At 40.5% G+C, this 14831-nt stretch overlaps 1 protein-coding gene across 14 annotated transcripts in view; it reads right to left on the bottom strand.

The window, feature by feature from the left end:
- Positions 1–5134: 5134 nt before the first annotated feature.
- The window catches only part of TCF12 (transcription factor 12), a 390676-nt gene continuing 380979 nt past the window's right edge, over positions 5135–14831 (bottom strand). For all 14 annotated transcript variants that reach the window (XM_047739172.1, XM_047739171.1, XM_047739175.1 and 11 more), the window contains 2 exons: positions 10751–10904; positions 5135–7495 (listed from right to left, as the gene is read on the bottom strand). In XM_047739172.1, coding sequence (XP_047595128.1) covers positions 10762–10904 — 143 coding nt within the window. In that variant the 3' untranslated portion in view covers positions 5135–7495; positions 10751–10761. The remainder of the gene's footprint in view (positions 7496–10750; positions 10905–14831) is intronic.

The raw sequence follows: 14831 nt of genomic DNA, 5'->3' as shown, positions 1-14831 counted from the left end.
CCGGATCCAGACAAACAGAGATCACACACTGAGTAGGGAGACTTGAAGGGGTTGATGGAGGCCACATTGTGGTGTGGACGTGGGGTGGTTGGGGTGGGGAGGGGGCGGAGGATCCTCTCCATTCTCGATCTGCTGCTAACCCTCCAGAGCTCATCACCAGCTCGCCCTTGAACCCTCACCTGCTTTCCTCAAACTCAGTTTCCACAAACTCAGTTTGTGGCATGGCTTCTTTGCGTCCTCACGCTGGCCATCAGCCCTGGCTAGGGTCCTTGTCTCTCTGTACTGAGTCTCCTATCTTTCCCTGGCCACACTGTCTGCAATGCCGTTTGTCTGTCTTCCCGCCGTGATCTCAGCAATGGTGGGGGCGGCATGTGCCTGGCGCACCAGCAGGCTTATTAAATGTGGGTGGGTGGGAAAGAACAGGAGTGCAAGTCATCATTTTCTGATTTGCTGCTTCCTCAGGTTGCTTTCATTAGCGGGGGCTTGGAAGTGCTTCCTATGTGCCATGTACCTCGGAATTCCTTAGTTAATTCTCATAATCATGGGAGCTAGTGTGATTATTATTAATCCCCACCCTACAGAAGAGGAAACTGCAGCTCTGTATGGTGGTTTAGTCAGTTTTCAGGGCTGCAAGGTTATAGGCCCCTCCTACTTCACATTGCCTTCCCTATTACCAAGGAAGAGCCACTTGGGCTGTCAGTCCTAGCTGGAAAGTTCTAGAAAATGTGATAGGGGCGCAGGGTGGCTCTGTCATTGGGCACCTGCCTTTGGCTCAGGTTGTGATCCCAGGGTCCTGGGATCAAGCCCCACATCAGGCTCCCTGCTTGGCAGTGGGAAGCCAGCTTCGCCCTCTCCCACTCCCCCTGCTTGTGTTCCATCTCTCACTGTGTCTCTGTCAAATAAATAAATAAAATCTTAAAAAAAAAAAAAAAAGAAAATGTCAGTAATAGAGCAAAAAGTCCCCTGCTTCCCATTTGCAGGAAATGGTTCTTTCACTATCTCTACTCCTGTCTTGCGGCAATTAACCCCTCCCCATCCAACCTTTCTCCCCCAGCCCAGTGGAGCTGGGTTCTCCTCTGCTGGCATCCTCAGTCCCCAGTGGATGGGAGAGCCTAGAGCAGGTACTTCAAAGCCTCCTGCTTAATTGTGCCTTCTTGTGCACCATTAGGCTGGGAACAAAGTTGGAAAATTAAACACGCATTTTCGCAGGCAGTCCTTGCAGGAAGGCATTGTTTGTACTCATGAGCTGGTTGCCCCAGGATGGGACCAGGCGGGAAGTACTCTGCTGCTAGGCCTGTTTACCTGCTTCGTCCTCGGTTTCCTGCTCCTCCCCCTCCACCCAGGACAGAAAGATCCGTGGTTCTAGGGAAAGAATAGTTCCTTTGTGTTTTGTTTCTTTTCTTCCTATGCCTAATTAGGAATTATGCTTGGGAATCAAGCTAATTAATCTCTGCCAACCCCAGGGTGAGATCAAGATCCTCACACTATCAGTGTTGATCAATAACTCACTGCTGAGAATCTGAAAACAACCGGCCCCTTTCAGCGGGGGCTTTAATGAGGATGAGGTGGATGAGGTGGAATGGTTTGGGGGAGGCTGGAACGAGGAAGTGTGGGGGCCCAGTCTGACAGGATGGAGGTGTCAGGGAAGAGGACCCTCTAGCCTGCACCTCTGAGTGTGAGGTGGCCCCCACGGGGCAGCAGGGCTTTTGAATGCCCGAGGCCCTACAAAGGCAGAGGTTGGAGCTTCATTACTGTGTTGCTTTCAGACACCACCCAGTTTCTCTGAGATGCGAGGGTAAGTCACTGGGAGTACTCAGAAGATGGAGAAAAACCGTCACAGCAAAGGGCTGGGTCATATTTCAGGTCAGTGTGGTTCCTGCTGCACAGCCTGCTCTCAACACTGGGCTGCTGCCTCTGCCCATCAAGGACCAAAGGTTGAGGAGAGAAGACTCAGGCTTAAAGAAAAAGATAAAACAGGTAGTTGAAGGCCAGCGAAATGGGAGAAAGCAAAAACAAAGCAAAACAAAACAAAACAAAATCTCATAGGGCCTCAAGGGACCGTGCATGGAGCAGGGGAAAACGAGTCTATTTAGTTTCTAAAAAAATATGTGCTGTCCCTGGGGGTCCTCATGGCCTAGGCACTAGGTTAGATTGTCAGAGATACAGAGAGGGGCTTTGCTCCAGACGGGGAGCCAAGTGTTCTGTTTCTTCCCAAGGAGACAATCAAGAAACAGAGAAGAGAAAGTGGTAGCTGAAAGAGACTGTGGAATTGAAGAAACCAGAATGGTTTTATGACCTTTGGAAGTCCTAGTCTCTATCATATCAAATATGTTAAGGGGCACCTGACTGGCTCAGCTGATAGAGTAGGTGACTCTTGAACTCAGGGTTGTGAGTTCGAGGCCCACATTGGGTGTAGAGATTACTTAAAACCTTATAAATTACTCCCCCCTCCCCAAACAAATATGTTAACATGAGCTCAAATCCCACATTAAAAAGTATTTTTATTCTGCTATGAAATTTTGAGGAATGGGATTCACCCTTCTCAATAACATCTGTAGGTTTACTTGAATGTGGAACGGCCAGAGTTAGGAATGGCAATTTTTCAAACACCTATTGGCCTGTTGAGCTCCGCTATGATCCCTGCCACTGCTCCGCAAACCCTCTGGGTTTTGCCAGTTTGTAGGAAGTAGCACCGAGGTGCCAGGGAAGCCCTGGCGGGCCACCTCCACCTCCCCTTGAGGGAGAACCTGTTGGGGGAATTTGCTGTCAGCTTGCAGGCGCAGCACCTTTGCTGCAGTGTTCCCAAGGTCTGTCTTCCCAGGTGACTACCAGGAAATGCTTCGACACAACAGGGACATTACTGCCTTACCATTTCTGCCCAACACAAGAGCAAGGAACGATCTTCATGGACTCCATCGGACTGCTCGGGACTTTCTCGAGGCAGCTTGAGGCTCTTCCTAATTCTTTTTCCTTCTCCCTTCTTTCATGGATGTCAGACCTGTATCATGGTAAAGCCATTCCCTGACTACTTCTGATTCCTTTCCCTTTTGTTTCCCACTGGTACTACTGCCAACAAATCCCTCTAACTCCACGTTGGCATTGGCTTCCTGAGGACTCAATCTGACGCAGCTACCAGTGTAACTGGCCAAAGCCTACCAGCTCACTACTTTGAAATGTGAAGGCTTAAACAACAGTCCTCATAGGAGGGTGCTGAAAATAAAAGTTTCTTTGGATTGCCCCAAAAGAATGTAGATCACTTAGGGTAGCCTTAGGGTTGATTGGACCACCATGACCTCTCACAGGATGGCTAATGAGGATGATTCCTGGGAGTTGGTTTTAAGGAAAGCTACTATTTATTTTAAAAATATTTATCATTTATTGAGTACTTATGTGACAGGAACCATGGTAAGAGCTTTCCATACATTGTTTCATTCAGTACTTAAACACAATTCTAATACCTGTCTCCATTTTTCAGGTGAGGAAATGGAGCTAATTAGGTGAGCTTGGATTTGAACTGAGGACTGTTTGATGCCAAAGCTAATACTCTTTAATCATGACACACACAAACAATACACACGTGTATACACATGATGTCAATCAAACTTTGAGTTCCATAGAAGAAAAAATATATGAACCAGAGGAGAGGAAAAGCAAAAGAAAAAAATGTGTAGAGGAAACAAAAACAAAGCCACTGAATAAAATTGGCCTAAACACCGATAAAGCAAGAAAAGAAAACAAGGGCAGGGAGGTTTTGTTGAAGTTTTAAATGTCCTGATCTGTTACTAATCATGTGCTCTTGGAGACATACAACCTCTCTGGGCCTCAGTTTTTATAATCTATTAATGAGGCAGTGGATGAGATGGTCTCTAGATGTCCTTTCAGGTCTAACATTCTATATTTTCTTCTTAGAGCTTTTTATTTAGTTTACTGTTTTGTATAAAGAAAAATCAATGTACAATGTTTAAGTGGTTTCACCATATTCCAAAATTAGTAAAATTATCTGTTGGGCCTCCAGTGTGAACAGTGGACTTTACAATTAATCAAGAAAAGCAATTTGCCAGGATCCCAAGAGGGTGTGATCACAACCATGGCTATCTTATATACAGGCCCTAGAGAAACTTTGTCCAGAAGTTTGTCCACAGTTTGTCTCAGGTTCTTGCTTGGCATTAAGTCCTCATGCATAGTCTCTATGCATATTTTTACTGGTGATGGGTAGGTGGCATTGTGTGATTGAAAACCTAGATGAAAAGAGAATTTTTTAATCTGAAAACAGTAAATAATACCAGGCCCTACTTACGACAGAGGCTTTTTGGTTTTTTGGTTGGTTTTGTGTTGTTTTTTTTTTTAAGGATTTTAAAAATTTATTTGTCAGAGAGATCGATAGCACAAGTAGGCAGAGTGGCAGGCAGAGAGAGAGAGAGAGAGAGAGAGAGAGAGAGAGAGAGAGAGAGAAGCAGACTCCCCGCCAAGCAAGAAGCCCAATTTGTGACTTGATCCCAGGACCCTGAGATCATGACCTGAACCGAAAGCAGATGCTCAACGACTGAGCCCCCCAGGTGCCCCATGACAGAGGCTTTTTGTAAGAATAGGGATTTTAAACACAAAGTATTTTAAAAACTTAATTTGAAAAGCCTCATTTGAGTGTTTTCCCATCTTTGCTTTCCTCTCGATCTGCAAGAGAGTAAATTTGAACTACTAATCACTGTTTGGTCAACCTCCAGAAAAAGGCTAAAAGGCCACTATCCATAAAGAGGGCAAGGGGAGAAATACACAAGCCAGGGCAACTACAAAGTAGATTACCAACTTAGTTCCACAAGCCTGATTCTGTCCTGATAGGCTTCCCAGATAATGTAGATAATGCAGATTATGAAAAGCACTGTCAGCCTTAAAAATTCTCACCACACACAAAAAAAGCAATTATGTGAGGTGCTAGGTATGTTAACTAACCTTACTATGGTAGTCATTTTTGCAATATATACAGATTTCAAAACTTACACAATGCTATAATGTCAATTAATTATATATTGATAAAGCTGGAGGAAAAAAAGAAAAGCAGCGTGGGAGGAATCAGATGGAGACAAGAGCAAAATGCGTTATTCTTTAAAAGAGGAATGTAAAAAACTCACTAGTTTACTATGTTAAAAAAAGATGGCACATTTATTGCTACATAAATGTTATATACATATTGTGTTTTCTGTTACAGTGACAGAAAAAATTTTGAACTTCTTGCTGCTGGTTGAAAAGGTTTATCAATAATACCTTGAATTTGACACAGGATACAAATCTGCAATAAACCAACAATGGAAACTGGAGAACAAGATGAGAAGCAATTCATCTCGGACAATTAGCTCTTACAATACTCCATAGGTACTACACGGTATGCTAGAATCCTACTATGGTCTTAAAATGCTATTGTAAATTTCTGGTATTAATGAACAGGTTATGGTAAATAACCCTACATTTTTACTACCTAATATAATAAAATAAAGTAAGAAACTTTTTACTGAAAACTTTTCGATTTCAAAAATCTAGAAAGAGTAATATTTAGAATTCAAGAAATTTTCTTACAAGATTATTGTATAAAAGACTAGCTACAGTGAAAAATAAGCCAAATGTTTTTTCTTTCTATTTTATGAAGGAAAGCTTCTGGGCATACTGCAAAGTCTAATATAGCGAAAAAGACAACAAGCTCTGAAGAAAAAAAGGCCAGGCAGTGGCGTATGTTCACTCACACATCATAAGCAACAACTTCTGTTTAGCTGATTTAACACTGAAATGAAGAACAAGGCCACAGATAGAGTCTGATGTAATTGGAGAATATATGCAAATTAAAGTAACCAAAAAGTCCACACTAAGTTCACAAAAGACGGATTTGTTAGGAATCATCCTGATTGGAGGATCTGAAGTCCTGTCTTAATTGTTTTTGTTCTTTCAAATTAACAGAAATCTTTAAGTTACAGAGTGATTTGGGTCCATTCTTCTGTGTGCTGACTGCCTTTGTTGATATTGGCCATAAGGAATTATTAAGCCAAGACAACCTTGTTTAGCATGTTTTTCTCTCCCAGGGCTGTTGTGGTGGAAGACAGATTTCATGGAAGTTCAAAGTGATTATGATATCTTAAAAAACAACTCTGAAGGATTAGAAACAGAGGGGTGCCTTAATGTACTGTGCTAAGATGGGCTGACAAGCACTGGTTTACGGCTAATCTGGCTCATCTTCTTGGGACAGGGGCAGATGGTTTGCGGTTGATTAAATCACCCACTGAATTCCTCCCCATTGACCAGCCATCCAAGTGACAGAGAAATAAAGGCAAGGATAAGGAAACACGGTGACCGTTGCTCTTGTATTCCATTAGGTAATTAGCCTCAGAGTGGTGTGTTCATTTATCACACTACCTGCCTTGGTGACTACTGGGTTTTGTTACAGTCACCGTAATCACAGCCTGAAAATCTTCTTTGTATTTTAAATCCATTTTGTGCTTACTTTACAGCTAACACTTTATAAGTACTATATGTAGTACTTACTGCTTGGAAAACAAAGCAATTTCTAAGAAGTAGATTCTTCCCTTGTAATTTATACTCTTGCTATTACAAGCTTTACTATGAAATCTAGAAGCTTGAAAAGTCTTGGTTATTATTAGAAATAAAGCAATGTTTATTTTGGGGAAAATCTAGGGGACAAAATTTCCCCCTTAAAAATCTTAGCTAGGCTATGGTCACAGATGGTCTCTGTTTATTTTTGTAAGGTAAATATGCAAAGCACATAGGGCTACATGAGGATTCTGGATTGTGACCATAAACTATTCAGATTCAGAGACCAAATAAAACACCCACAAAGAGAAAATAAAAGTGAATGAAAAACGAGAGCAAGAGAAATGCTATACCAAGTAATATTTTCCTATTTCATGGAAAACACTATTCATATGGCAAAAGGATAGGAGAGGGCAAACAAAAGACTTTTCCCTTCCTTTTTAAGACACTAATAGGTATGCCGGGAATGCTAAGGGCCAATGGTTGTCACTGCTTTGTTCTGCACGTGAACAGCTTTAACGAATGCTGGCAACAGCTGAGTTTAGATCAGCTTTCCACATTAACTTTTTCCCTTTATATGTAGACCTTACAGTTCCATAACAATAAATAAAATTTGTAGTTACAATGCATTTGTCAATTCAGTTTAGGCACAAGGCAACTTCCACGATGAGTGGAGAGATAGAGACAGTCTCTGATTGTGCAGAAGCGACACACTGTTTGCAACAAAGTGATATGATGCAAACGTTTCATGGGCTGACGTTCTATCTGATGAGCTTCCTATCTTCACTTCTGATGGAAGTGTTGACCAGTTGCTTTGATCGTAGGATTACATTTGAGTTTCTTGCTTCAAGTGTTTTGTTTTTTCTTCTCCCTCCTAACAGGTTTGTGTCTTCAGATAATCTGAGTTGTCCAAGTCCTTATGAGGAGAGGTCACCTTCTATCTAGCCTACTGATAACTCTGGAACTGGGGCAGGGAAAGTCAAGGGAAAGAACAGAACCAGTTAGGACATCATCATTAAAAATAAATACCTCCCCAGAAAAAAACAAGTTGATACTGATATTCCTCATTTAAACCCAGGTTTATACTAAATTAGCAGTCTGCTAAATGACTTCTATAAGAGCTTCAGAATTTTTTTAAAGGTGTAACTGAAATGGTATGGTAAGATTTTTCAGGGAGATAATGTGATTACAACAATCACAAGATATAGGATTATATGACAGCTGTGGCAATTATGCAAACTTCTATTTTGGCAACATTCAAGTTGCCAATACCTGAGCTCTGAGGTTCCATTTATCCATTTTTCAGTGGAGAGACAATGGTAAAACATACACTTACTGATACATCTAGTCTACCACATTGTCTTAATAGGTTATGCCTTCTCTAAACTGAAGGTTTCTGAAGGCAGGACCGTCTGGTATTTGTTTTCACAATGGTCCCTGCTCCTGGTCCACAGAAGGTCCTCAATAAATGTTTGTTCAATGAATGAATGATTAAAATTTACTGGTATTAATACAAATTTCATACACTTACAGTCTCAATATACATAGCAGTAAACACTGTAATTTTCCATTTTGGCCACTTCTGATGAAAGTAATTTTACAAAGAATCATACCTTTTACTTCTTTATTAAATAATAACCACAGTATTGTTTTATAATAGAGTTATGCTCTTATAAATGGGTAACTGAGATAGTCAAAGCTACCTGGCCTTGTATCATGTGGTGGCAAATTCTGTGCTTTTATAGTCAGTCATCCTATGGTCATTTATCAGCCATTTTGGTTCTAGAAGTAATTTCCCTGCTGTGCAGTCTTTTGCTGGTTTTTTATTTGTTATGCGGTTCTATAAAGAACTGAAGGTTATAAGGTGAAACCAGACAACCACCTTTATTAAATTAGCAACCGTTAAAACATTATGTTAAGGTGATAAACACAAACCTATAAAATTTTATGGAACCAAGTAAGTTTGCTACATTTCTTATAACCCTGAAACTTCTTCTTTTTTTTTAAAGGAATCTTCATCTCTTTTTGATAGGTGAGAATGCCTAGGTTTAATTTATTTTTTTTTAAAGATTATTTATTTATTTATTTATTTGACAGACAGAGATCACAAGTAGGCAGAGAGGCAGGCAGAGAGAGAGGAAGGGAAGCAGGCTCCCTGCTGGGCAGAGAGCCCGATGTGGGGCTCGATCCCAGGACCCTGGGATCATGACCTGAGCCTAAGGCACAGGCTTAACCCACTGAGCCACCCAGGCGCCCCGCCTAGGTTTAATTTTAACTTAAGTGGGGGAATTTCCTCATTCTCAAGATAAGGGTAGAGACATGAAAGCAGTATCAGATATAAAAGCAGTAAAAGAACTGGAAATAAACATGGGAAGGAGAGAGATGTGAGGAAGGGAGTGAGACCAGGAAGAGAGAGTAAGAGGAAACAGGTACTACTAGAGAGAGACACAGGCTCTGTGATAAAAGTGACAACTCAACGTCAAGTGCTCTTATCATAGCCTGGTGGCTACCTGGGACCTGAGCATAACAATTACCTCTCACCACTCTTCTTTAAAATGAGATGCCAATTTAGAAATATTGAAAAATAATGGCACGTTTTTATTTTAAAATGCTAAAGTCTATTTTTGAACAAAAATATCTGTCTTTTCATGATAGTCTATATTGTTCACAAAATATGAAAGAGTGGCTTGAGTATTAAAGGATCTGTAGGGGTGTCTGGGTGGCTCAGTAGTTAATCGTCTGTTTGGCTCAGGTCACGATTCCAGGGTCCTGGGATCAAGCCCTGTGTCAGGCTCCCTGCTCAGTGGGCAGCCTGCTTCTCCCTCTCTCACCTCACACCACCGCCCCCCACCCCGTGTTCCCTCTCCTGCTGTGTCTCTCTCCGTTAAATAAATAAATAAAGGATCTGTAAGTTAACTAGCTCTCATCTGGTCTCTTTGACATGCATAATCTTTTAGGTTGCTGGGTACTGTTTTGTGGGGGAGTTGGAGGTGGGTTAGTTTTCTCCAGTGTTCTAGTGCTACAAGTATACGTGACACTTAAATAATCACATTGACCCTTCTTCCTTTTGTCCCAAATGAACTCTTCAGTTTTGGTCTAGTTTGATCTTAGGAAGGATATATACAGAGATGGTAGGAACCAAATTCTTCAGGAAAAGGTGAGTTATGTTTGTGTTTTACAAAATATTCTATCAAATTCCAGATTTTCAGCTCAGAATGAGATAGCTACAAAGACGACTAAATGAAATTGCACTTGACATTTTTTTGTGCTCCGCACCTCCCATCCATTCACCTTTATTTACTGCTTTTAATGTCCTGATGAAATTGAAAAAAGAACTACACATTGGTGCAGGCAGATTATAAAAATGAAGACCCCAGAAATATCCCTAACCCATGCTGCTAGTTAAAATACTTAATTACATTCTATATTAACTTCTGACACCTAAATAATAACTACAACTTAGGTTGTTATAGACCATGTAAATGTAAATATTTAAGAAAAAGGATGATTCACATTAACTATTTGGGCAACAACCTCGTATTACTCTCCTCACACTGTTAAACAAAAAACATAAGGAAGTGAATTGTGTTTAATCCATGAAGGAAAAGAGAGAAAGAACAGTTTTCAACGTGTAAAATTCCAAAGAGAAGGACACTGTGGTTCTATCAGATGTAGTACCTTTATATTCATTAGTAGATTCCAGAAGGTATAAGTGATATACTTATGAAAGAAGATGCATATTACAAACTTGCATTGTTGATCCAAATGGAAGCAACTAGTAAGTGTACAAAGATTTCATGACAGGAAGAGGTAGATGGTTAAGAGAAAACTGGCTCATGATACAGATTGAGTATCTGAGTAGAGGAATGAGGACTCTGAGTGGTAACAAACTTAATTGACAGATTAGTCACTGTACTGTTTTCTTCTTGGATCAGAGTAGTATTCTTGTGAGAGCATATACATGATGATCCAGAGCAGGAGAACCCAAAATTCTTTGTAAATTACAGGATACTATCCCACTTTGAATAGTAATTTGATATTAAAGGGCACTGGCTCTCTAAGTATGGTTATACAACAGAAAAGTAAACTGTTGGGATTTCAAATTACATGTGACCTTTAGCATGACTACTGCTACCAGAGAATTCTGTTCAAAGGTTCTAACTTAGTTTCAGATGAATCAGGTAATTTCCTTGCACTTCCTCTTCATACCCAGACTTACCTGGCTGATGTTTACATATGACCCATAGGGTTGGTAGTTTCACTAAGCCCAGGATGGGTTCCTGGCAGTGTGGTTGGCGGCTCTGCCGATACGGCAGAAACTTTTTCTTCTTCCCTTCTCTTAAGGCAGGCTGCTTTGGGGTTAAGGTTCCTCTCTGAAACGGAAAAAATAATAATTTTTATCGTTACAGTGGTGAGTTATGAATTAGGGACTCTTAGGTCTTAAATCGAACAAACTGTTTTTTTTTTTTTAAGGTTTTATTTATTTGACACAGAGATACAGAGTACAAGTAGGCAGAGCATCAGGCAGAGAGAGAGAGGGAGAAGCAGGCTCTCTGCTCAGCAAGGAGCCCAACGCAGGGCTCGATCCCAGGACCTGACATCATGACCCTAGCTGAAGGCAGCCGCTCAACCGACTGAGCCACCCAGGCATCCCTTAGATTTTCTTTCTAAGGGGATTACCACTCTCTGCAATTTCATTCCCACAATGAGTAACATCACACAGAGGCAACAATGATGTGCTCACATAAACCTTCAGATTAAATAAGCCTCTAGTGAGTATTTGGTGTCTTCTTATTCTGCTTCTGATTTAGTTTCCTGGGTTTGGTTTGATCTACATCAACATCCAAAGGTAAAGGCAGTTCTTTTACTGCTTTACTCAAACATTTGGGCAAGTGCCAGTGTTAGTCTACCAAATCTCCTCAGTGTCCTGCTAAGATATGGTACATTGGATTGATATGAATGTGAGATTCTCTTATGTACCTGGAGAGAGACATCTGTGCTTTATCTAGAATTTATCAGCTTAGAAAATGATAAAGTCGATACCCTCAGCCATTCCTCTATAAAAAAGTGTGCCAACTCCTTAAGGTAGAGAGGTAGCTGGCACATTATCTTGCTTTTCTACTTTTATTTGTAGAACGAGATGACTGAATGTTTCTTTCTACTGCGAGAGGTGGGATTAAAAGGGTGATAAAAACCTTCTCTACTGCTTTGTATATAAGATAGCAGAGACATGAGGCACCTGGGTGGCTCAGTCATTAAGTGTCTGCCTTCGGCTCAGGTCATGATCCCAGGGTCCTGGGACTGAGCCCCGCATTAGGCTCCCAGCTTGGCGGGAGGCCTGCTTCTCCCACTCCCCCTGCTGTGTTCCCTCTCTCGCTGTGTTTCTGTCAAATAAATAAGTAAATAAAATCTTAAAAAAAAAAAAAAAAAAAAAGCAGAGACAACTAAATTGAATTTTTGAAGTGGGCATTTTCAAGAGTAGAGGGTCTTACTATGTGAAATAAAGGGAAAGAAAACCATTGGATTGGAGACCCACTGCATCAAAATCAAAATCCACTTAGGAATTATTTTTCATGATATCTTTTCCTTAAATGAGTATTTATTTATTTTTAAAGATTTATTCATCAGAGACAGAAAGACACATAGAGAAAGCATAAGCAGGGGCAAAGGGAGAGGGAGAGGGAGAAGCAGACTCCCCGCTGAGCCAGTACCCCCAACGCAAGGCTTGATCCCAGGACCCGGAGAGCATGACCTGAGCCAAAGGCAGATGCCCAACCCTCTGAGCCACCCAGATGCCCTCTTATAAGTTTTAGTACAAGATATCCAACCCATGACAGCTTTTGGTTAGTTTTTTGTTTCTGATAATATCATAAAGTGAAAAGTTGTTATATGTATTTTTGTGAACTGATTAAAAATGTCCTAATGAATGTAATATAAAAGGATCACTTAAAATTAGTCTGTAATGAAAGGGTGCCTGGCTGGCTCAGTCAATGGAGCATGGGACTCTTGAGCTCGGGCTTGTGGTTTGAGCCACACATTGGGTGTGGAGATTACTTAAAAATACATCTTGGGGGGCGCCTGGGTGGCTCAGCAGGTTAAAGCCTCTGCCTTCAGCTCAGGTCATGATCCCAGGACCCTGGGATCGAGCCCCACATAGGGCTCTCTGCTCAGCAGGGAGCCTGCTTCCTCCTCTCTCTCTCTCTGCCTGCCTCTCTGCCTACTTGTGATCTCTGTCTGTCAAATAAATAAAAATCTTAAAAAAAAAAAAAACATCTTGGGGCACCTGGCTGGTTCAGGTGGTAGAGCATAGGACTCTTGATCTTGGTATCATAAGTTCAAGCCCCATGCTGGGTGTGGAGACTACTTAAAATCTATAAAGAAAAAAAATCTGAAAAAAGTTTAGTCTATAATGAAAACCATATCTTGCAGAAGATGTGAATTTTGTTAGATTTTCTTGAAATGGCCAACCTAATGCAACTTAGCAGGACTCTTCTTTTTTTATGTATTTCCTGTAAGCCAAGTAAAATGTATTTGAACATGTATTTACAATACATATTTATAGTCACTTCTAAATTTCAAAAAAGTAGACAAAAGACTTTATTATGGTAAACTCAGCTGATTCTATTGACAATTACTCATGCACAATGATAAAATTTCATTTTAGAGTTCTTATTTTCTCAGCCTATTTGGGAAAAGACATAAAGCCGCTTCAACTATTAAGAAGATCAGGGGAGCCTGGGTGGCTCAGTGGGTTAAAGCCTCTGCTTTCAGCTCAGGTTATGATCCCAGGGTCCTGGGATTGAGCCCTGCATCGGGCTCTCTGCTCAGCAGGGAGCCTGCTTCCTCCTCTCTCTGCCTGCCTCTCTGCCTACTTGTGATCTCTGTTAAATAAATAAATAAAATCTTAAAAAAAAAAGAAGATCAATGAAGTAAGAAAGGTACACACTTATTTATTAGGATAAGTAGTAAGAAAAAAAGGCATGTTCATCATTAGGTAAAAATACCAGGAATTGTTTTCTTAACAAGTAAATGTGCACTTCTAACTAATAACCAGAGTTCTGTCTTTTATTAGGTGTCATGTCCCTTTGCTGTGCAGAGAGCAGTCTTCTATAATGACTGGAGAGACTGAAAAAGGCATAAATTAACATGTTAAATCCAAAGAGGAGAAAGTTGAGATTTCAAAGTTTTCCAGCTGAAACAGGTTCACATTTATCTCATAAAAAAAACACTGCTCTTAGGTAACTATGACCTTGTGTCACACAAGGATGATCAGAATAGCTAGAGAGGACCAGAACCAAAAACTCAAGCTGGGCAATATCTCGCAAGATTTCTTACGGTCAGTCAGAAAAAGAACATTCAGGGCTGTAAGAATCAAGAGAATAAGTGCTAGAAAATGTTAAGTGAGGTTTGATCCAAAAAAGCCAAATGCTAGTGTTGTCTTTAATACCCTCTGGTGTGTGAGATCAGCCCATGGGAAATGTATTAAGTAGCCAGAAGCCTTGATGTACAGGTGAGCAGACATTACCTGCAGGGCATGAGAAGTGACTATCTTTCTCACATTTCAATTACAGTAATTCTATTATTGACTTCTAGTATGTAATTGAGGACTGAGCTCTCTTAAAATACCATCTTCTCAATGTACCTAAAGCTCAAATTTTGGCCAACTACACAGTCACTTCTTACATTATTATGACTGGATAAATATTCATTATTATAATATAATATAATATAATATAATATAATATAATATAATATAACTATGTGGACATACTTACAAGTCAAGAATTTTACATTGTTTCCTTACTTGTATGACTGCTTGTTTGTCCTGCAGTTAACACTTGCTTTGCTATTCATTTGCTAGTAATGCTAATTTTGTCCCCCGACCCATGCTCCAGGAGATCTAATAAATGCCTATCAACATTTTTTTTTCCTTAAAATCTCAAACATACCATCATTTCATCTATTAATTCCATTTTCTTACCCTGGAAAGAAAATTGGGAAAAATCCCTTTCTTTCTTCTGCAGCTAACTAACATCTATTTTTTTTTTTTTTAAGATTTTATTTATTTTAGGGGTGCCTGGGTGGCTCAGTGGGTTGGGCCTCTGCCTTCAGCTCAGGTTGTGATCTCAGGTCATGGGATCGAGCCCCGCATCGGGCTCTCTGCTCAGCGGGGAGCCTGCTTCTCCTCCTCTCTCTGTCTGCCTCTCGGCCTACATGTGATCTTTGTCAAATAAATAAATAAAATCTTTAAAAAGAAAAAACAAAAAACCCAAGATTTTTTATTTTAGAGAGAGACAGAG

This window comes from Lutra lutra, chromosome 7, assembly GCF_902655055.1.
Source record: "Lutra lutra chromosome 7, mLutLut1.2, whole genome shotgun sequence".
Taxonomy (NCBI): domain Eukaryota; kingdom Metazoa; phylum Chordata; class Mammalia; order Carnivora; family Mustelidae; genus Lutra; species Lutra lutra.
Note: the sequence above shows the minus strand (reverse complement) of the source record. Positions and strands in the feature narration are given on the sequence as shown.